The sequence below is a fragment of the Myxine glutinosa genome, chromosome 1 (assembly GCF_964187855.1).
Source record: "Myxine glutinosa chromosome 1, kmMyxGlut1.1, whole genome shotgun sequence".
NCBI classification, from domain to species: domain Eukaryota; kingdom Metazoa; phylum Chordata; class Myxini; order Myxiniformes; family Myxinidae; genus Myxine; species Myxine glutinosa.
Genome location: NC_136261.1, coordinates 104872250 through 104892396, shown reverse-complemented (window position 1 = coordinate 104892396; position 20147 = coordinate 104872250). Strand labels below are relative to the sequence as shown.

General features: G+C 47.9%; 1 protein-coding gene across 2 annotated transcripts in view; it reads left to right on the top strand.

Moving 5' to 3' along the window:
* Positions 1–20147, top strand: part of PPID (peptidylprolyl isomerase D) — a 74610-nt gene that overhangs the window by 30941 nt on the left and 23522 nt on the right. For both annotated transcript variants that reach the window (XM_078775693.1, XM_078775697.1), the window contains 2 exons: positions 14642–14748; positions 17129–17317. In XM_078775693.1, the coding sequence (XP_078631819.1) occupies positions 14642–14748; positions 17129–17317 (296 nt within the window). The remainder of the gene's footprint in view (positions 1–14641; positions 14749–17128; positions 17318–20147) is intronic.

The window sequence follows — 20147 nt, the reverse complement described above, 5'->3', positions numbered from 1 at the left end:
TTTCTGTCAAAAGTTTTGGAACGCGCTGTAGCCACTCAACTCAAACATCATCTCTCTGCCAATAACTTGTATGAAACATTCCAATCCGGATTCCGCTCCAACCACAGTACTGAAACTGCTCTCCTCAAAATCACCAACGACCTTCTCCTCTCCTCTGACGCTGGCAACCTCAACATTCTCGTCCTCCTCGACCTCAGCGCTGCCTTTGACACCATCGATCACACTATCCTCCTCACCCGACTTGAATCCACCTTTAACGTCACCGGCACTGCCCTCTCTTGGATTAAATCATACCTCTCTGACAGATGCCAGTTCATCTCCATCAATAACTGCAAATCCCCCACTGCTCCCCTCCCCCAAGGTGTCCCCCAAGGTTCAGTTCTTGGCCCCCTCCTCTTCATCCTTTACCTGTCCCCGCTCGGTCACTTAATCCGCCGTCATGGTCTCCAATTCCACTGCTTCGCCGATGACATCCAGCTTTTCATCTCCACCAAGTCCGTCTCCACCGACACCCACTCTATCCTGACAAACTGCATCACTGAAATAAAATCCTGGCTTCAAATCAACTTCCTCAAGCTTAACTGTGATAAATCTGAAATAATCATCATTGGCCCAAAAACGCTCACAAAATCCACCCATAACTTTGCCCTCAACATCGACGGTATCCCAGTATCCACCTCCCCTCACATCCGGAATCTTGGCGTCATCTTTGACCAAACCCTTTCCTTCGACAAATACACTAAACAGATCACAAAGTCAGCCTTCTTTCACCTGAAAAACATTGCCCGTCTCCGCTCATCCCTCTCCTCCACGGCTGCAGAAACCCTCATCCACGCCTTCATCACCTCCCGTCTGGACTACTGCAATAGCCTCCTCTATGGTTCACCCTCAAAAATCACCAATAAACTCCAATACATTCAGAACTCCGCTGCCCGTCTACTCACTCATTCCCGGACCCGTGACCACATCACCCCCGTCCTTTACAAGCTTCACTGGCTCCCCATCCCCCAGAGAATCCAGTACAAAATCCTCCTCCTGACATACAAAGCCCTCCATAACCTGGCCCCATCCTACCTGGCTGACCTCCTCTCCAGACACACTCCCACCCGCAACCTCCGCTCTGCTGGTACCAACCTCCTGACCCCCTCCATCCGGACCAAATTCAGATCCTGGGGGGACAGGGCCTTCTCCATCGCTGCTCCCACCCTCTGGAACTCACTACCTCACACCATCAGAGACTCCTCCTCACTCACCACATTCAAAACATCACTAAAGACCCACCTGTTCAACGCTGCATTCAACATTCAACCCACAGCATTTAACCCCTGACTATCTCTTCTCCTTCTCCCTCCTTTTGCTTTAAATATTTCCCTATTGATTCTTGTCTTGTCTTTTTGATTCTTGTCTTATATATATGCCGTATATCGCTGCTGTTTGTTTTCTTGATTCTTGTCTTTTTGCAATTGTTGTTTTCATGTATTGTTATGCATTATGTTTTCCACTCTGTCAAAGCGCCTTTGGGCTTCTGGAAAAGCGCTATACAAAATAAATGAATTATTATTATTATTATTATTAAATGCTCAGAGGGGTGTCCCTACTCCAATACCGAGGCCAGGACGTCCCTGCAGAACCACAAGGAGGGATGATCGCCAGCTGTACCGGTTAGTCCGCAATGGCCGTACCAAGTCAGCTAATCGGCTTAGGGCTGAGTGGCAGCAACTGACAAATGTGCCTGTATCCAGAAGGCTAGTCAATCAACGACTGGTTCAAGCAGGCTATCGTGCCAGGCGTCCCCTGAGAAAGCCACGTCTGACCAGACAACACCACCAGCGCCGATTGCAGTGGGCCAGAGAGCACCGTCAATGGCAGCCAGGACACTGGAATCACGTGATCTTCAGTGACGAGTCTAGATTTCTGGTCTATCGTCAAGATGGCCACGTCCGAGTGCGCAGACAAGTGCATGAAGCCTACAACAAAGATTGTATAGTGCCAAGAGTCCAAGCTGGAGGTGGTGGGGTGACCGTTTGGGCTGCTTTTCATGCAGGGGGCAAAACTGACCTGGTTGTTCTGAATGGAAACCTGAACCAGTTCAAGCACAGGGCCATTCTGGAAGAAACATTGCTTCCGTTTGCTCGTGCAGCCTTTCGAGGAAACTTTGTCTTCCAAGATGACAATGCACGGCCTCATCGTGCTCGCATGATCCAACACTTTCTTGCTGACCGTGGTGTAGAGCATATGGAGTGGCCTGCCATGTCCCTGGATATGAATCCGATAGAGAACTTGTGGGAAGAATTAACGCGTCAAATCGACCACTTGGACCAGCAGCCGACCTCTGTGCGTGAATTGCAGCAGTCTATTGTCACTGCATGGCAAGCGATTCCTGTCCAAACCTTGGCAAATCTCGTGAACAGCATACCTCAACGTGTACGTGCTCTCCTGAATGCTCGTGGGGGTTACACGAAGTACTGAACTGTAATTTTACTGTCCGTAATCCCAGTCGTAATTTAACTTTTGTTTTTGTTAAAAAAAAATTTGGCTAATGTTCAAAATAAAGAGATACCTCTGGAAAACGTACAGAAGTTTAACACAGTACTGTCCGTGAATTGAGTTCGATATCAGTTTACATCACTTTCAAGGATCAATTTATTTGTTTCGAAATGTCAAATGTGGTTTTTGTTTCTTTTAAAGGTCACATTAACAAAATCTAGAATAATTTCAACATAATTCCAATGAACTTTTGGTTTTAAGACATCTTGAAAAGTAAGTTCACCCCCACAAAAAAAATATTCCATATTAAATGCCAAGTCTGTGTGTGTATATATATATATATATATATATATATATATATATATATATATATATATATATATATATAAACACGAGTTGTGTGTGTGTGTCCGCGTTTTATTCAGAGATGGCTGAACGGATCTTCATCAAACTTTCAGAGGTTCATCAGTGAGTGCCTGGGAGTGTTTTCGGCAAAAAAAATTGTTTTTTTAAAGTTCGTTTTTTTGGAGTTAAAAAAAAAAATCAAAAGAAATCAAAAAAAAAAATTGAAAAAATTAAAATCGCTCGATAGTGCTGAAGCCTTTTTAAATGAATGACAGTTATATACAAGTACACATTCGCATAAATAAATACAAAACAATTACCAGACATTTGAATACAAATAAATCAAACATTTCCAGAAGTGTACGAATTTGGTAGTATGGCTTCTTCTTCTTCTTCCTGTTCGGCATCACACAACTCAAATGTGAGCCACATTCACTCAAACGTGAGCCACTCCCCTTCCTCTCCTGCCTCCCCCCTCCCCTCCCCTGCCTCCCCTCCCCTCCCCTGCCTCCCCTCCCCTACCCTTTAAGATATAAATTCTCTGTAAAAGAGCTTCCACTTCTGACTGCTCACCTTTCCCCCCCCCCCCCCTCCATGCCCCTTCCCCTCCACTCCCCTTCCCTCTCCCCCCTGTTCCTCTCCCCTCCCCCCCTCCCATACCCCTTCTCTCCCCCGTACCCCTTCTCTCCCCCGTACCCCTTCTCTCCCCCATACCCCTTCTCTCCCCCGTACCCCTTCTCTCCCCCGCACCCCTCCCTTCCCCCGCCGGGCAACTTGTGTGTGTGTGTGTGTGTGTGTGTGTGTGTGTGTGTGTGTGTGTGTGTGTGTGTGTGTGTGTGTGTGTGTGTGTGTGTGTGTGTGTGTGTGTGTGTGTGTGTGTGTGTGTGTGTGTGTATATTGTTACGGTTTTTAGAACCTCCACTTTGTAAAATAATAATTCTTGTAAATATCCCCCTTTGTAAAGGTTGCACCCGAGTTAGGCCATGTACAACACGTAGGACACCATAGGATCTTCTTTTGTTATTTCATTAGTATGTGTTTCAGGTAAGGATCTGTTTCCAATAGTTTGACTCTGCATTGTATTAATCAAATAACTTAGGCCCCTTCAATTATCCCCAATCTCTCTCTCTCTCCAAAGTGCCAGTAGCCGTATTGCAGCGTTCGCTGCCTTGGAGCTAAAGCTCGCCCCAAACCGCCATTGCCAGCAGCGTCGCCCCCATTTGGTTCGTTCCTGCCCGCCGCCATTACGCACGTGGTCAGAGTGGGAGAAAAAGGGAGGAGCGGCCAGGAACACAGGCGTGGCCCCATCAACGCGTCACGAGGGGAGGTACTGATGAACCCTCGCGGCCAATCCGGGCCGAGGCGTGTTCACCGGTAGGCGGAGCAAAGCGGACGCGGCTTGATACGCGAGGCTTCTAATAAAAGCGCGAGCGCGAAGCCTTTTTACGGAGATGGACCAGAGAGGATTCGGGAGATGAACGAGAGAGCAGATGCGGGGGAGATCGGCAGATGCGAGAGAACAGCGCAGAGGCGGCGAACATAAGAACATTGCGCAGAGGATCGTTTGGGACGATCGTTTTCGACACGAACTGCCGTGGTTTTGAGAGCGCTCGGCACGCTATACGTACGCGCATTCCAACCTCTCGCGTTTGTAAGGTCCGATCGCGCGTTAAGCTGCCAGCCGTTCTTCGCCCGCGGACCCGGAGCCTGGACCACCCCATCGCCTGGAACCATCTGCCTGGACCTTCCTCCCCTACCAGTGACCATTCCGTGAGTCTGTTTGTATTGTCATGGGCGTGTTATATAAGAGTGTCTAAGGTTGCCCTATGTCCTTTTATTTCCTTTCTTCTGTATATTCCCTTCTTTCGTTTCCTCTTTTAGATAGTTAATAAACCATATTTGTTCTTCCTTTACCCTTCTTATTCTTTGGCTTCCTCTCGTCCGATCGTCTTAGTCTTTTCCCCATTGAGTACCTGTGGCACGATTTGGCCAACCGCTCAGAATCGGGTTAGTTTTATTGCTAACGGCCTGAGCCTCGGATTGCTAAACCGCTCGGCAACCTTCCATCTTGTCCGTGGCTCGAGCAGAAGTATCGTCCTGCTTTGTGGAGAGGTTGGCGAAGGTATCTGGGACTCCATTGACCAGTCACCCTGGTCAACCTCAACCCCGCAAAGGAGCGCGATATCTTCTAGGACTCGGACGGCCAGTGAAATATACGAGGGGATTAAACCCCCCTCGGTAAGGGGAGCGCCGTAATCTGAGATCCGTAACAATTGGTAGTCAGGAGTTGGGATCTTGAACCTAGGACTAAATTTATTTAGACCAAATTTTGGACACCAATTGTGCTATTGGCCGCAACAATTGGTGTCGGGGAGTGGGATTGGACCCGAACCAAATTTTTTTATCCATCTGAAAAATTTGGTCAAAATTACGAGCGGCCGAAATTTATTATTTAACAACCAAATTTATATCGTGCCATGGATGATCAAGGCGGTCGGATGCCGGTGGGGGAGACAGAAGAGGGGTTAGAGTCGACCCAGGACCCCAGGGAGGAGATGGGGGAGAGGCAGGAGGAAAGCAAAGAGGGTGTGGTAGCGGGGGTTGCAGGCGCACAAGATGGCGGCGCCTCACACGTGGTCGCGGGTGCACAAGATGGCGGCGCCTCGCACATGGCCGTGGTAGCCGAGCCCGCAGCACTGGTGAATCTGGACCTCTTCATGGCGCAGATGATGGGGTATATGGCAGAAATGGCTGAAAAATCCAGCAGAGAAATGGAACAAATGATGGAAAGGAATAGTGAGCAATTGGGAAGCCAAATTGGGGGCCTAGAAGTCAAAATTGGGGGATTGAGAGACTGGTTGAGTAATTTGGAAGATAGAATGGGGGATCGATTAGAAAGCCAAATTGGGGGGCTAGAAGGCAAATTAGGGGGCGAATTGGAGGACGTGAATGGCCAAGCCAAAGCAATTAATGAGGAGTTGGCGAGGGACAAAGCCACGTATGAGGCAAAATAATTGGAAAGGGAGGTTAACCGCAGGTCGTGCGGGAGGAGCGCATTTGTACATGACGGGCTAGCGCGACTCGAGGAGCACGGGAGACGCGAGTTGGAGCAAGGCGCAGGTAACTGGACGGGTATAGAGATCGCGACCCGGGGTATGGGGAAGCCGGCGACCGCCGAAGTAGAGAATTTTATTTTATTAGAACAGGCGGCCGTCGAGGAAAAAGCAATTAAAAGCAAAGAAAGAGTGGAAATTGGGATTGGAGAGACGGCAGAGAGAGGAATTAAATCGGAGATAGAGATGGAATGCATACAAAGTCTGCATTCACATCCTGATGCCGTACTTGCTAATCCTTATAAAGATTTGCAGGTGTGTGTGGAGAGGAGGATCCCAAAGGTGAGTAAGGTGGTATATGGTGCAAAAAGATTTTGTGGGAGAATGTTCTTTTCGCGCGCTTGGGATCCCAGCGTACCGCGGGCGTTTGTGGGAGGTCCGTGGTGCGCTGTGAGAGAAAATGGCACTCGTGTGAGGAAAATGTGTGCGTCGAAGAGTGAGTGTGTTACAAAGTGTGGGAGTGAAACCGAGTGCGAGCGAGAATGCACGTCGGAGTGTATGTGTGATGAGAGTTATACGGAGAGTGAGATGGATGAGGAGCGAGTGCGAGGATGCACACTTGGAATGGTTGAGCGTGTGCGAGGAGGCACACCTGAGTTGGTGGTGGAGCGCGTGATGGGGAGTGTTACAGGGGATGTAACGGAAGAGTGCACGCCTGTGGTGGTTACGGAGTACGTAACGGGGGAGAGTGCACGCGAGAAGTGTGCGAACGACGAGTGTGCGCCTAGGTGTGTTATGGGGTGTGCGAACAGCGAGTGGTGTGTAACAGTGCGGTGGTGGAATTGACGGAGTGTATGGGATGTATGAGCAAAGAACGGAACGAGTGGTGTGAGCATGTACGGGGAGCATCGACGTTAAACGGGACAGCGTTCAGACCGATGTTTAGCCGACGCGAGCTCCCGGTCCGTGCCGGGCGGTGTGGGTTGCGGGAGCCGGCGGGGATCGGTGTCGCGTCGCTCCTGTTCAGAGCGTCGTGCACGATTCGGGCCGGGCCCCGCCCTGCACGGTCGAGTCCGCGCTTTGCCAGACAAAGCGGGCGGCCCGGTTCGAGAGGAAGGAGGAGGGGTCGGAACGGCGCCCCCTTGTGGTGGCGGCGTTCCACCCGGGCAAGGCTGGGCCATCGCGCTTGGGAGCGCAAGGCCCCGTGCCGGGATGGTGCTTTGAGCCTTGGCCCGACGAAACCTCCTCCCCTGAATCGAGTGCCGGACGGACCCAACCGCAGGAGACCAAACCACCCGAATTCATTCTTTTCGAAGCCGAGCTGTGATGAAAATGTCATGACGTACCGAGAGGCTCAGATATAGCGGACTGTGATGATGATAGTGTAATTGTTTGGAATTGGTAGGGAATTGGCTCGAAATCACTTGTGATGTGAAATTGGGAATAGTGATGATTGGAAATTGATACCTAGTGTCGGGGAGTGGTATCCCTGCCATCCCTCACATTCTGTGGGCAAAGGAGCTATAGTTTTATGGGGTATGGCTGTGAAAACTATCCCGGGAGGGTTAGGTTATATTGTTAGGGATTTAGAAGTGACCATAGGGGACAGTAGATTTAAGTAGCAACATTGTACATGTAGAGGGGACGTAGCGGATTAGTTTGGATTATAATGACGAGGGAGTGCAATAGTATAAGGGGCGACTGGGAAGCACGAATCTTAGAAGGGAGTCGTCAGCTTAGATGATGCAGTGTGTGTGTAGGAAGTGATTGAGCAGAGTATCGTGAAAGGTGTGATAGTGTATTGTCTTGAGTGAATGGTCCTGGAGGGAAGGAGGGTGCAAGTGCCACCAGGTGTGTGTGAGCACCAGGTGAGTGTGCAAGTGCAGGTGAAGTACAGGTGTATGGAGAATGGTTGGATGAAATGAATGGTCTGGAGTAAATGGAGTATGGAATGGATGGTGTGGAGTGAGTAGTGTGGAATACGTGGAGTGGAGTGGTTGGTGTGAAAGAAGTGGATGGGGAAGATGGACCCCTTCACGAGTACCCAGGGAGGGTAATTTAAAAGTAGGTAGAGGGAGTAGGTAAATTGTGGTTGGAAATTGGCATCTGTGGTGCGAGTAGTTGCACAGAGTGTTGTGTTGGGTGCATTAGTGGAACGAGATTGGCTGGGCGTGTGGCCTGTTAGTGAGTGTGATTGGTTGAGCACTCCGCCACTGTTAGTATGTCGGCCAGGTGAGGCCGCAGGTAGGCTCTGGGAGCCAGTAGAGTTGTTCAATGGGGCCCGAGGATCCGGAGGACGGACCCGGGTAGCCCGACGCCAGAGAGGGCGGTAGGGGGTGAGAGCACCAGAGGGCCTTCCCCAGATAGGTTAGGGTAAGGAGCAGGTAAGCTCGGAGACAACTGCAGTGGCAGAGGCGTGCAGGTGAGTAGACCTGCTGGTGAGCCACACGACCCAGCCCGGAAATTATGCGAGGGCACAGGGAGTAGAATCGGGGGAGTGAGACCCCAAATTGGTGAGCACCACCGTTTGGTCAATGGGAGTTCGGTTCTTAGAACCACATAGTGTAAGATGGCCAATGGTTTGGCAGGGAAAGACCCCGGATGGTGTAAAGTGTGTTAATGTCATTTCGAGTATAGTTAGGATTGGAATCTCTTCGCACCATCTGCATCCGCTCACCAAGGTGACAAGACTCCACACCACCGGTTTGTGCAGATGTTTGGAATGGTGAGACGCATCATGACGTGGGGGTGACATTGTGCTGATGTTCCATCTCTTCCTCCTTAGGAGAATTGGTGATAAATTGATTGATGGCAAATTTGGTTAGAGGGATTGTTGATGAATTTGGAATTAGGGGAGAGATGGGGAAGACAGGACGGTAGCGACGAATTTGTAAAATTGTGTAAATACGGGGTAAGGGGCAAGGGTAGATTAGGCGACGGGGGGGGGGGGGGGGGGGGGACGTACGGTAGGGACGAGCTTTCTCCGCTCGCTCTTCTGCGCACCTCACCTCTGCATTACCTTGGGTTGATGTGTACCCTTGCGCCCTTGCACCCCGCTAACTCTGCTTTGTCTTCCTTCCCCACCTATGGACCGTGCTCTCTGGGCACTGAGGGGAGAGCATGCAGGTGCCGCGGTTGTGTGCCCGCACCTCCGCTGCCTGCCTGCCTGGACCGGTACACCACTTATGGACCACACGTTTGTGGCCAAGCCCACTTATGGACCACACTTTTGTGGCCGAGCACCACATCATGGATCACACGGCTGTGGCATGGCCACTGCTGGGGAATCTGGCTTCTGGACCACGGTAAAGGTGGCACCTATGCCAAGCAGGTGGACCACCCGAGATGGCCCCTGCTGGCCGTAATTAAACAAAAAAAAGTGGACGCTTTTGTGCCCTTTTTGTGTTGTTATCCCTCAAATAGGCAGCAAGTCAAGAAGACACCCAGAACATCGACCCCAGCACAACATCGGCTGTGCAGCGAGGACGCCAGTGTGACTTTTTGAACTGTATAACTGTGCATTGGATGGTGCTTTGTGTTTTTTTATTGGGTGCTTTATGGTGGTGCTTTTGGTGCTCTGAGATTGCACTGCAATATCAATTGTGCGTCTCAGAGCGCCCATGGGTATGGTGTACCGGTGCAGTGCAGTGCATGACCTTTCCTCTTTCCAAAAACTCTGCTTTTGTTTCCCAAAAGACAGGTCCTGGGTTCGCGTTGTAAATACCAAGTAGTGTCTTTGTAAATAATGCTCCCCACCGTCCATGTGTAGTTTGCGAATTAATTCCATGATTCGGTTATCCTGTGTGCGTGAATCTGTAGATAGAATGCAACGCAGCAGGCGGGACATACTTAATTGTTTTAAAACTGTCGCACTCAGGGTAAGGTTAATAGTAGAAGGTTACTACACCTGAGTGGCATATTAAGTTAAAGTTTTTGTCGGCACGGGATGTGCCTGGAGGAGAGACGGGTGCTGTGTTACGGTTTTTAGAACCTCCACTTTGTAAAATAATAATTCTTGTAAATATCCCCCGTTGTAAAGGTTGCACCCTAGTTAGGCCATGTACAACACCTAGGACACCATAGGATCTTCTTTAGTTATTTCATTAGTATGTGTTTCAGGTAAGGATCTGTTTCCAATAGTTTGACTCTGCGTTGTATTAATCAAATAACTTAGGCCCCTTCAATTATCCCCAATCTCTCTCTCTCGCTCTCCAAAGTGCCAGTAGCCGTATTGCAGCGTTCGCTGCCTTGGAGCTAAAGCTCGCCCCAAGCCGCCATTGCCAGCAGCATCGCCCCCGTTTGGTTTGTTCCTGCCCGCCGCCATTACGCATGCGGTCAGAGTGGGAGAAAAAGGGAGGAGCGGCCAGGAACACAGGCGTGGCCCCATCAACGCGTCACGAGGGGAGGTACTGATGAACCCTCGCGGCCAACGCGTCACGAGGGGAGGTACTGATGAACCCTCGCGGCCAATCCGGGCCGAGGCGTGTTCACCGGTAGGCGGAGCAAAGCGGACGCGGCTTGATACACGAGGCTTCTAATAAAAGCGCGAGCGCGAAGCCTTTTTACGGAGATGGACCAGAGAGGATTCGGGAGATGAACGAGAGAGCAGATGCGGGGGAGATCGGCAGATGCGAGAGAACAGCGCAGAGGCGGCGAACATAAGAACATTGCGCAGAGGATCGTTTGGGACGATCGTTTTCGACACGAACTGCCGTGGTTTTGAGAGCATTCGGCACGCTATACGTACGCGCATTCCAACCCCTCGCGTTTGTAAGGTCCGGTCGCGCGTTAAGCTGCCAGCCGTTCTTCGCCCGCGGACCCGGAGCCTGGACCACCCCATCGCCTGGAACCATCTGCCTGGACCTTCCTCCCCTACCAGCGACCATTCCGTGTGAGTCTGTTTGTATTGTCATGGGCGTGTTATATAAGTGTCTAAGGTTGCCCTATGTCCTTTTACTTCCTTTCTTCTGTATATTCCCTTCTTTCGTTTCCTCTTTTAGATAGTTAATAAACCATATTTGTTCTTCCTTTACCCTCCTTATTCTTTGGTTCCTCTCATTCGGTCGCTTTAGTCTTTTCCCCATTGAGTACCTGTGGCACGATTTGGCCAACCGCTCAGAATCGGGTTAGTTTTATTGCTAATGGCTTGAGCCTGGGATTGCTAAACCGCTTGGCAACCTTCCATCTTGTCCGTGGCTCGAGCAGAAGTATCGTCCTGCTTTGCGGAGAGGTTGGCGAAAGTATCTGGGACTCCATTGACCAGTCACCCTGGTCAACCTCAACCCCACAAAGGAGCGCGATATCTTCTAGGACTCGGACGGCCAGCTTAAAAGACGAGGGGATTAAACACCCCTCGGTAAGGGGAGTGCCGTACTTCGAGATCCGCAACAATATATAATGCTATTTGTCCCCAGTCGTTGGAGTTGTGTTCCTGCAAAGCACGACATAAATTATCCAATTTTCTCATCGTAACCCATGTATAAAGGCTACTTACAGTCGTGGACCAAAAATATTGGCACCCTTGCACTTTTTTCAAACAACTCGCAATTTTCCCTGAAATAAGTTTAAATTGACAAAAGTATTTGGTCTCCACAATTCTTTATTTCACTGTTAATATTACAGAACGTTTCCTTTTGATTCAGAACTTAATATATCCTTTTAAGTCAGAAAATAAAAAGGAAATGGCGTTGACAAAATTATTCACACCCAAGACTTAATATTTGGCAGCGCGGCCTTTGGACAAAATAACTACAGTGAAGCGCTTCATATAGCCACGAATGAGCTTCCTACACCTCTCTACAGGCAGTTTGGCCCACTCTTCTTGTGCAAACTGTTCCAGTTCTCCCAGATTTGAAGGGTGCCTCCTCCCAACTGCTGCTTTGAGATCTCCCCACAGGTGTTCAATGAGATTTAGATCTGGACTCTTGCTGGCCACTTCAGAACAGTCCAGCGTTTTGTCTTGAACCATTCCTGTGTGCCTTTTGAAGTGTGTTTGGGGTCGTTGTCCTGCTGCAAAACTAATGACCTTCGACGGAGATCCAGTTTTCTGACACTGAGTTGAAAATTGTGCTCCAAAGTGCCTTGGTAATCTCCTGATTTCATGATGCCATGCACACATTCAAGGCACCCAGTGCCAGGGGCAGCACAGCAACCACAAAACATCACTGAACCTCCAAGTTTGACTGGGGAAGGTGTTCTTTTCTTTGAAGGCTTTATTTTGTTTTCCGTAAACATAGAGATGATGTGCTTTACCATAAAGCTCTGATTTGGTCTCATCTGTCCACAGGACATACCCCCAGAAGGATTTTGGCTTGTTCAAGTGTGTTTTGGCAAACTCCGGTCGGGCTTTCTTTTGTCTCTCTCTCAGCATTGAGATTTGTCTCTTTTGTCTCTCTCCGGTCTCTCTTTGTTTTGACCCTGGTGTTGGGCTAGCGGCTAGGGTGCCAGCTTAGGATCCAAGGATCCTGGGTTCGAATCCCGGTCGATCGCTGAATTAACGCCAGGGGGGTTGACTCAGCCTGTTCATCCTTCCGAGGTCGGCAAATTGAGTACCAGTACACTGGTAATTCCCTGTTTATCGTAAAAAGGCGACAAACAGGGTTGGCGGCAGGAAGGGCATCCGGCCGTAAAACATTGCTTCAAAAAGGGGACCAAAAAACAACAACAACCACGGTCCCCGAAAAGGCCAACCCCCGCTTTGCGGGGAAAAATGGCCTCTAAACGGTGGTTTCAGCAGCAGTGGGGTCCTCATGGGTCTCCTTTCATTGAGTTGGCAATGCATAGTGCCAGTTGAAACTGTCGTACCTTGTGTCTGAAGATCAGCTTGAATTTGTTTGGCAGTTGATCGAGGTGCTTTCTCCAGCATTCGAAAAATCCTTCACTGCAATCTTCAATGAAGTTTCCTCTTGTGGCTACGTCCAGGGAGGTTGGCTACAGTGCCATGGTGCTTAAACTTCCTGATAACATTGCGTACGGTGCACACAGGAACATCAGTCTCTCTGGAGATGGCTACAATCTTGTCTGACCTCAGACAATTCTCTTGTTTTCTTTCTTTTCTCCATGCTCATTTCCGTACACACAGTGACACAAAACGGCAGAATGACTCCTTTTCTCCATTCAAACTGGTTGAATGAGTGATTTTTATATTGCAGGCATCTGCAACTCACCACAGGTGAGTTCATTTCCAAAGTAAAGGAGAATCACCTGCTTGAAATCTAATTATTTGTCACGACTTCTAAAAGGTGCCAATAATATTGTCCGGGCCAATTTAGGATTTCTGTGTGGAATAAGTTAATATTTAGTAATTTTTTTCAGCTATTTTTGTTTTGTTCCACTGCAAACTAAAGAAATACATATGTGGATACCAAAATATTTTTTAATTTCAACAATTTTCTAGAAGAAATGGTGCATCATTTGAAAACAGTGCAAGGGTGCCAATAATTTTGGCCACAACTGTACATTCCTTGGGACATAACTCGGGAATATTTTCAACAACAAAAAAAATAATTGCAAAAGGATGTATGAAAATACCCATTAGGCCTTTAATTACGTCAGTGTTTTTGAGCTTCATCGCCCATGATGTACCAAACTAACCTCAATGGTAAATGTACCAAAAAGTATGCAAACAAGGTAGGGATGGTTGCAAGAAATTATCATGTGAAACCATTCCTACATCTATGAATAATGGTTCTGCCTGTCCATTCAGCTAGTGTTTGTGGTAATTGTGAACTCAAATTGAGGGAGATGTACAGTGTCATTTGCAGGAGAGAGAGAGAGAGAGAGAGAGAGAGATGTATAGGTGTCATTACTCTAACTAGGACGTGCCCGTACGTGGGTGCCCGTTCCTTGCCAAAAAAAAAAAAAAAAATGTCTTCGCCCATGCATGCATGGGCGTGCCCATGGGCCCATGGGCGTGCCCGTAAGTGCGTGATGTGACCGTACAATGAATGTATCGTCCCGACGCCGCAGCTCGGATGGCGCTGCAGTTAATCGGGCCTGTATCGGCAGAGTTATTATAAACGTGTACTACAATCGATCGTACCTTACAGCGTCTGCTCGCCACGTTCAGCATCAGTACGTCGTCACTATGACTATCCGTAAGTCCGGAAGTGACGTCCTAATTTGACTGTCCGGAAGGTCGCATATCGCAGTTACGATGAATCGCAAATTAGTTTTAATTAGTTTTAAAACATAGTTTAACGCCAACATAGCGCCAACATAGTTTGCCAACGTGAAATAAATGAATACGCTCTCAAATGTGCCGTCCGAGGCAGAGTCTGTTCGCCACGTTCGGCACACGTGATAGCTCGCTGCTCTCTGATTGGTTGAATCGTTTTTTGGACATAGCTCGGTAACTACTTCTCCGATTAATATGAAACCTTGAAAAGGCACATCCTCAGGTCCCCAGCAATATATCTGGCAAGTTTCAAGTATATCGGACCCGTGGTTGTCGAGAAACAGCGGTCACAGACACACATACACACACACATACACACACACATACACACACACATACACACAGACATACACACAGACACACACACAGAGATTACTGGAATTATAGATAGATGATTGTTCCAAACGAACTGTGGGCACCCTACAGATGGTACGATTTGAAAGACTAACTTATTTTGGTACTATTTGATTACATGAAGACCACATTGCATGACAGCTGCTATTGTTATATTTTGTTATTATTATACATTCAACACTACGTCGCATTGTCCGTCCCCCCCCCCCCGTCCCCCCACTTTCAGTTATCAGCAACTTTATGATTCAAGGTGGTGACTTTTCCAATCATGACGGAACTGGTGGTGAGAGCATATATGGAGCCAAATTTGAAGATGAGAATTTCTATTACAAGGTACGATGTTTTACATCAATTTTTTTTTAACCAATTTGCAATACAACAATTACCGTACTTGTGATGAGATACCACTCGAGATGTATATTGTTAATGGTTTCCAACTGGTTAATGGTTAATGGTTTCTACTATCTGTTGGGAGCGTTGGTGAGGTATGTGGATGGACAAAAGGACCATTGAGGCACTCGGAAACATGGTGGTGGGATGATGAAGTTGGAAAGAGGATTGACGAGAAGAGGAAGAAGTTAAAGGAGTGGCAGAAGGCGAAAGGTACGGGAGCAGAAAAAGCAGGGCATGAAAGTTGTAAGGCAGCCAAGATGGCTGCAAAGAAAGAGGTAGCAAAGGCCAGGAGGCATGGAGGAAAATGTTCGGAGAACGCTTGGATTCGGAAGAGGGTCAGAGAGCGGTATTCAGGATTGCAAAGCAGATAGCGAAAGAGAGGTGTGATGTGATGGGGGTGAGCTGCTTGAAGGATGAAGGGGGACAAATCGTTGTGGACCCAGATGGAATTAAAGGAAGATGGAAAAGATATATGGAAATGCTGTTGAATACAGAGAATGAATGGGATGGCAACATAGAGAGTAACCCAGTTTTAGGACCGGCAGAGAAGATAACTGAGAAGGAAGTTGAGGAAGCGATAAAAGCAATGAAGAGTAGAAAAGCGGGAGGGCCGACGGGAGTTGTGGGAGATATGTTGAAGGCAGCAGGAAGTTGGGGTGTGAAGAGAATGACAGAGATCTGTAATCTGGTGGTGAAAGAAGGCCGCATTCCAGTGGATTGGGAACTGAGTACCCTCGTCTCTCTATACAAGGGGAAAGGTGACCATCTGGACTGTGGCTCGTATCGAGCGATAAAGTTATTGGAGCATGGAATGAAGGTATTGGAAAGGGCGTTGGAGAGGAGGATAAGGAAGAAGGTGAAGATCGACGAAATGCAGTTTGGATTTATGCCAGGAAGAGGAACGACAGACACGCTCTTTATTGTGAGGCAGTTGCAGGAGAAGTACATGGAGAAGAGGAAGAAGTTGTTTTTTGGGTTTGTTGATCTGGAGAAAGCATTCGATAGGGTTCCACGCAAAGTATTGACATGGGCATTGAGGAAGTTAGGAGTGGAGGAATGGTTGATCAGAGTAGTGGTGGCAATGTACAAAAGAGCACGCACAGCTGTAAGGACGAAGAACGGGAACAGTGGTGAGTTTGAGGTGAAGGTGGGAGTGCATCAGGGGTCGGTACTAAGTCCACTATTATTTGTAGCTGTGATAGAGGTGCTGGCTCAGAACGTAAAGGAGGGTTTACCGTGGGAGCTGTTGTATGCAGATGATCTGGTGTTGATTGCGGAAAGTATGGATGGACTGAAGGAAAAGATGAACAAGTGGAAGGAATGTATGGAGACAAAAGGTCTGAAGGTGAATATCGGAAAGACGAAGGTGATGGCAAGTGGTGAGGTGGAAAGAACTGGGAAGTGGCCATGTGTTGTGTGCAGGAAGGGTGTCGGAGTGAACTCCATTCAATGTGCAATGTGCGCTGAGTGGGTTCATCAAAAATGTAGTGGTCTGAGAGGGTCATTAACCAGTGTGGCAGCTACATTCAAATGTAAGGTGTGCACAGAGGGAGCTGCAGATGGAGGAAATGTTGAGTTGGATCTTGGAGACGGCGTGAAGCTGGAAGGTGTGAAAACATTTTGCTACCTCGGAGACATGCTGAATGGAGAAGGTGGATCAGACTCGGCAACGGTTGCTAGAGTGAGATGTGCATGGAAGAAGTTTCGGGAACTGAGTGGCGTGCTGATGAGGAGGGGAGTGTTGTTGAAGCTGAAGGGAAAGGTGTATGCTGCATGTGTGAGAAGTGTTGATTTATGGGAGCGAGACATGGGTAATGAACGTAGAGCAGCAACGAAGACTGGAAAGGGTGGAAATGCGAATGGTTCGGTGGATGTGTGGAGTATCGTTGAGAGAGAGGAAGCCAAATGATGAATTGCGAAAGATGATGGGAATGGAGCCTGTGATTGATGCTGTGAAGAGGAACAGGTTGAGATGGGTTGGTCATGTGTTGAGGAAGGATGAAAGTGACTGGTTGAGAAGAGTGATGGAAATGAATGTAGAAGGAAGTAGAGGACGGGGAAGACTGAGAAAGACTTGGCTAAAGATGGTGGAAGAAGAAATGCGGGCAAGGGGGTTAACAAGGGGAGATGCAGAAAATAGGGCAAAATGGAGAAGATTGTCATGGGGACCGCAAGGCTAACCCCCACTCTAGCAGGGAAAATGGCCTTAAAATGCATGTTGTTGTTGTTGTTTCTAAGATATTTGCAGAACAAAAAGTCTGATGTATACTGTACCATGTTCTATTCCTTCCAAAAATTTCCAACCCAATTCTGATGAAAGCATGATCGCCCAGGCCTGTTGAGCATGGCAAATGCTGGCCCTGGAACAAATGGCTCTCAGTTCTTCATCACTGCTGCCCCTACTGCACATTTGGATGACCGACACGTGGTTTTTGGACAGGTTCTGCGGGGGATGGGTGTTGTTCAAATCCTTGAAAACACCACAACAGATGGGGAGAAGCCAGTTCAGGTATTTATGGCTTCAATGAGCACTGTAGAATAGAGCTTGTGTTTATTTCATGTTCAGGTTTGGTGTTTATATTTATTGTGGGGTTTTGGATGCATCAGGTACTGCAATTTGTTGTAGTCAAATTGAGGCTTATGGGAGTGTTAGAACACAGTGGAAAAGGGGAAAATGCAGAGGGGCACAAGATGTGACAAACCCCAAAGGTTATTTACTCTTTGATCCACACCGACAGATGGGTGAACACCAAACTTGAGTTTATTTCCAAGACACAGCAAAATGCAGTGATGCAAAACCCTGACACTGCACCTTGGCCAGACACTCCTTCCCATTTGTATATCCTCAGAGAGAGAACTTCCACGAAAGTCTCTCCCTCTACAAGCAAAGCCCTCTTACTTGCCAGAGTATTATATATCCAGAAATAACTGGAAACAAATCTCACCTTAACCTACATTGCACAGTCAGACATAAATAATAATCGAATCTTGGATTTGGAGGAATCATGGGTGAGGGGAAGAATGGGAACGAGGGGAGGGGGTTGATGACACGAAGTGAATAAACTGTATGCAAGCTCAAATATAGCAAGAGGAGGAAGGGAAAACCAGGAATAAAACGGAATGGAACAAAAAAAACAAGAAGGCCGGTGGAAGTAGAGTGGAGAAAACACAATAACCCGGAAAGGAAGGGCTGGCTTGACACGAGACGAGATGGGGAGGGTTAAGGGTGGAAAAGATCATGAGTATTACTGGGTGGTGACCCAAGGAGGTGGTGATCAGCCCTATTGAAGCCCAGGAGGGAAGAGTGAGATTGAACAGATCGAGTAAGTTTTGGTTCCACAGATGAGAGAAAAGATGAACAAATGTGTGGAGGTGAGCAGTGATTTTGGACTTTGTGAGTTTTATCAGGAATGGGGGACCAGAAAGGAGGATGGAGAAGACAGAGATCACACCGACCTGTCTGCGATGCGAGAGTAATAGGCCCAGATATTCAGCTTCGTCGTCGGAGATTCAAATTATTTTGAGGGCCTTGGACTCCAGGTCATCAAGATGTGCAAGATGGAATGCAGGGATGCCAGCCGAGAGGGGAGAGGATGCCCAGTCTGGCTGGCTTTGCAGGCCAACTTGGACATGTGCTTGGCCCAAGAGAGATCATTGCTGATTGTGAGGCCCAAAGATTTGAGGGTCCTGAACTTCAAGACGTTTGTTAAGGAACTAGATAGGATAGGAGCACTTGCCAGATTGTCCTTCGAGAGTGAGTGAGTAAGTGTAAAGTTTGTCAGGATTGAAAGGCATATTCTGATATTGCATGTGTTGAACCAGCTCCTGATTTTCTCAAAGTCTGCGGAGAGGGAAGGGGCTGCTGTCAGAGGATGAGGGATGCTACAACAGAAGGTGGAGTCGTCAGTAAAAAAGACAAGGAAGATTTTTCAAGATAATCACAAGGATTGCTGATGATGAGGAACAGGACTGGGCCCAAGACAGTGCCTTTTAGCTCACTGTAGCCCTCGACTGGTAGAGGATCCTATTGAGAACTACACACCGACTGCAGGAGTGGAGGAAGTCAGCAAGCCATTAGAGAAGGTTGCCATGGTTGCCGCACTTTGAGAGAGTTTGGGGAGCAAGGTGGGGTGCCAGGTTATGTCATGTGTTCCAGATGTATCCAGGGAGACGTCCTTCATCCATTGTTGGGAGAGGAGAAGCCACATGTCCATGGAGTGACCAGGCCCAAATCTGAAGTGATTGTCTTGGATGAGGCTGTTTGAGAAAAGGAAGGATGATGTCAAAATTTGATAATTTTTGAACCAAAATGTCGATTCCGATGATGTATTCATGTATTCCATGACTTTGCTTATAAATTGAAGTCTGTAGTTAAAAGGATATGTTCTTGTGCCATTAAAAAAAAATGTAATACATTGATGTTGGCTGATTTTAAAGTATATGGAAGGTGACATGGGGCAAATGATAGGGTGAGCAGAACATAAAGATGATGTGTGTGTTTGCCAGAGAAAGGTTTTAGGACACGTGTAATGATGCCGTCTCGAGCCCTCGTGAAATTTGAGTCGAGGGATGCCAGAAACCTCTCCACCTTCTCAGGTGAGAAAGACAGTGTCCATGATCAGTTGTGTGTGAGGTGGGTATGGTAGGTACAGGGTGTGAGGGGTTGAGTATGTGCGATTTGGAAGCAAACACACAATTGAGACATTTGACCTTCTCACGAGCTGAGTCGGCTGTGGAGCCATTTAAAGTGAGTGAAGGGGTGGAGGGGGAGAATACTCCAAAGACAGACTTGACAAGGTGCCACCAGGTGTTTGAGGAAGGAGACATGTCCGAAAGGTCAGCCAGATGTTATTTTCTGCCTCACCTGAGAATAGACACACACTTGCGGACTTTTTGGAATGACCTGAGATTGTCTTCAGTCAGATTTGCCTTCCATGAAAGGAATTCAGTTTGTTTGAAGGCAATTAACTGCCTCAGCCCAAATATGTAAAGGCAGCAGGTCATGATACAAACTTCTATGTGCAGCTAATATGATTTGGTATGGCTTTTAACGCCTCAGTAATGTGGACTAGTTTGTTACCTCCGCCACCAAAGGTGGATGGAGGTGATGTTTTTAACTCCTGTTTGTCCGTTTGTCCATTTGTTTGTTTGTGAACAAGATATATCAAAAAGTTGTGGACGGATTCGGACGAAATTTGGCAGAGAGGTAGCGTATGTGATTCGATTTTGATTGATTCGATTGAATGATTCGATTGAATGATTCGATTTTGGTGAAGATCCGGATTCGGATCCAGCTAGTATAATTTATCAAGCGATTCTTCACCATTGGGAGATACGGC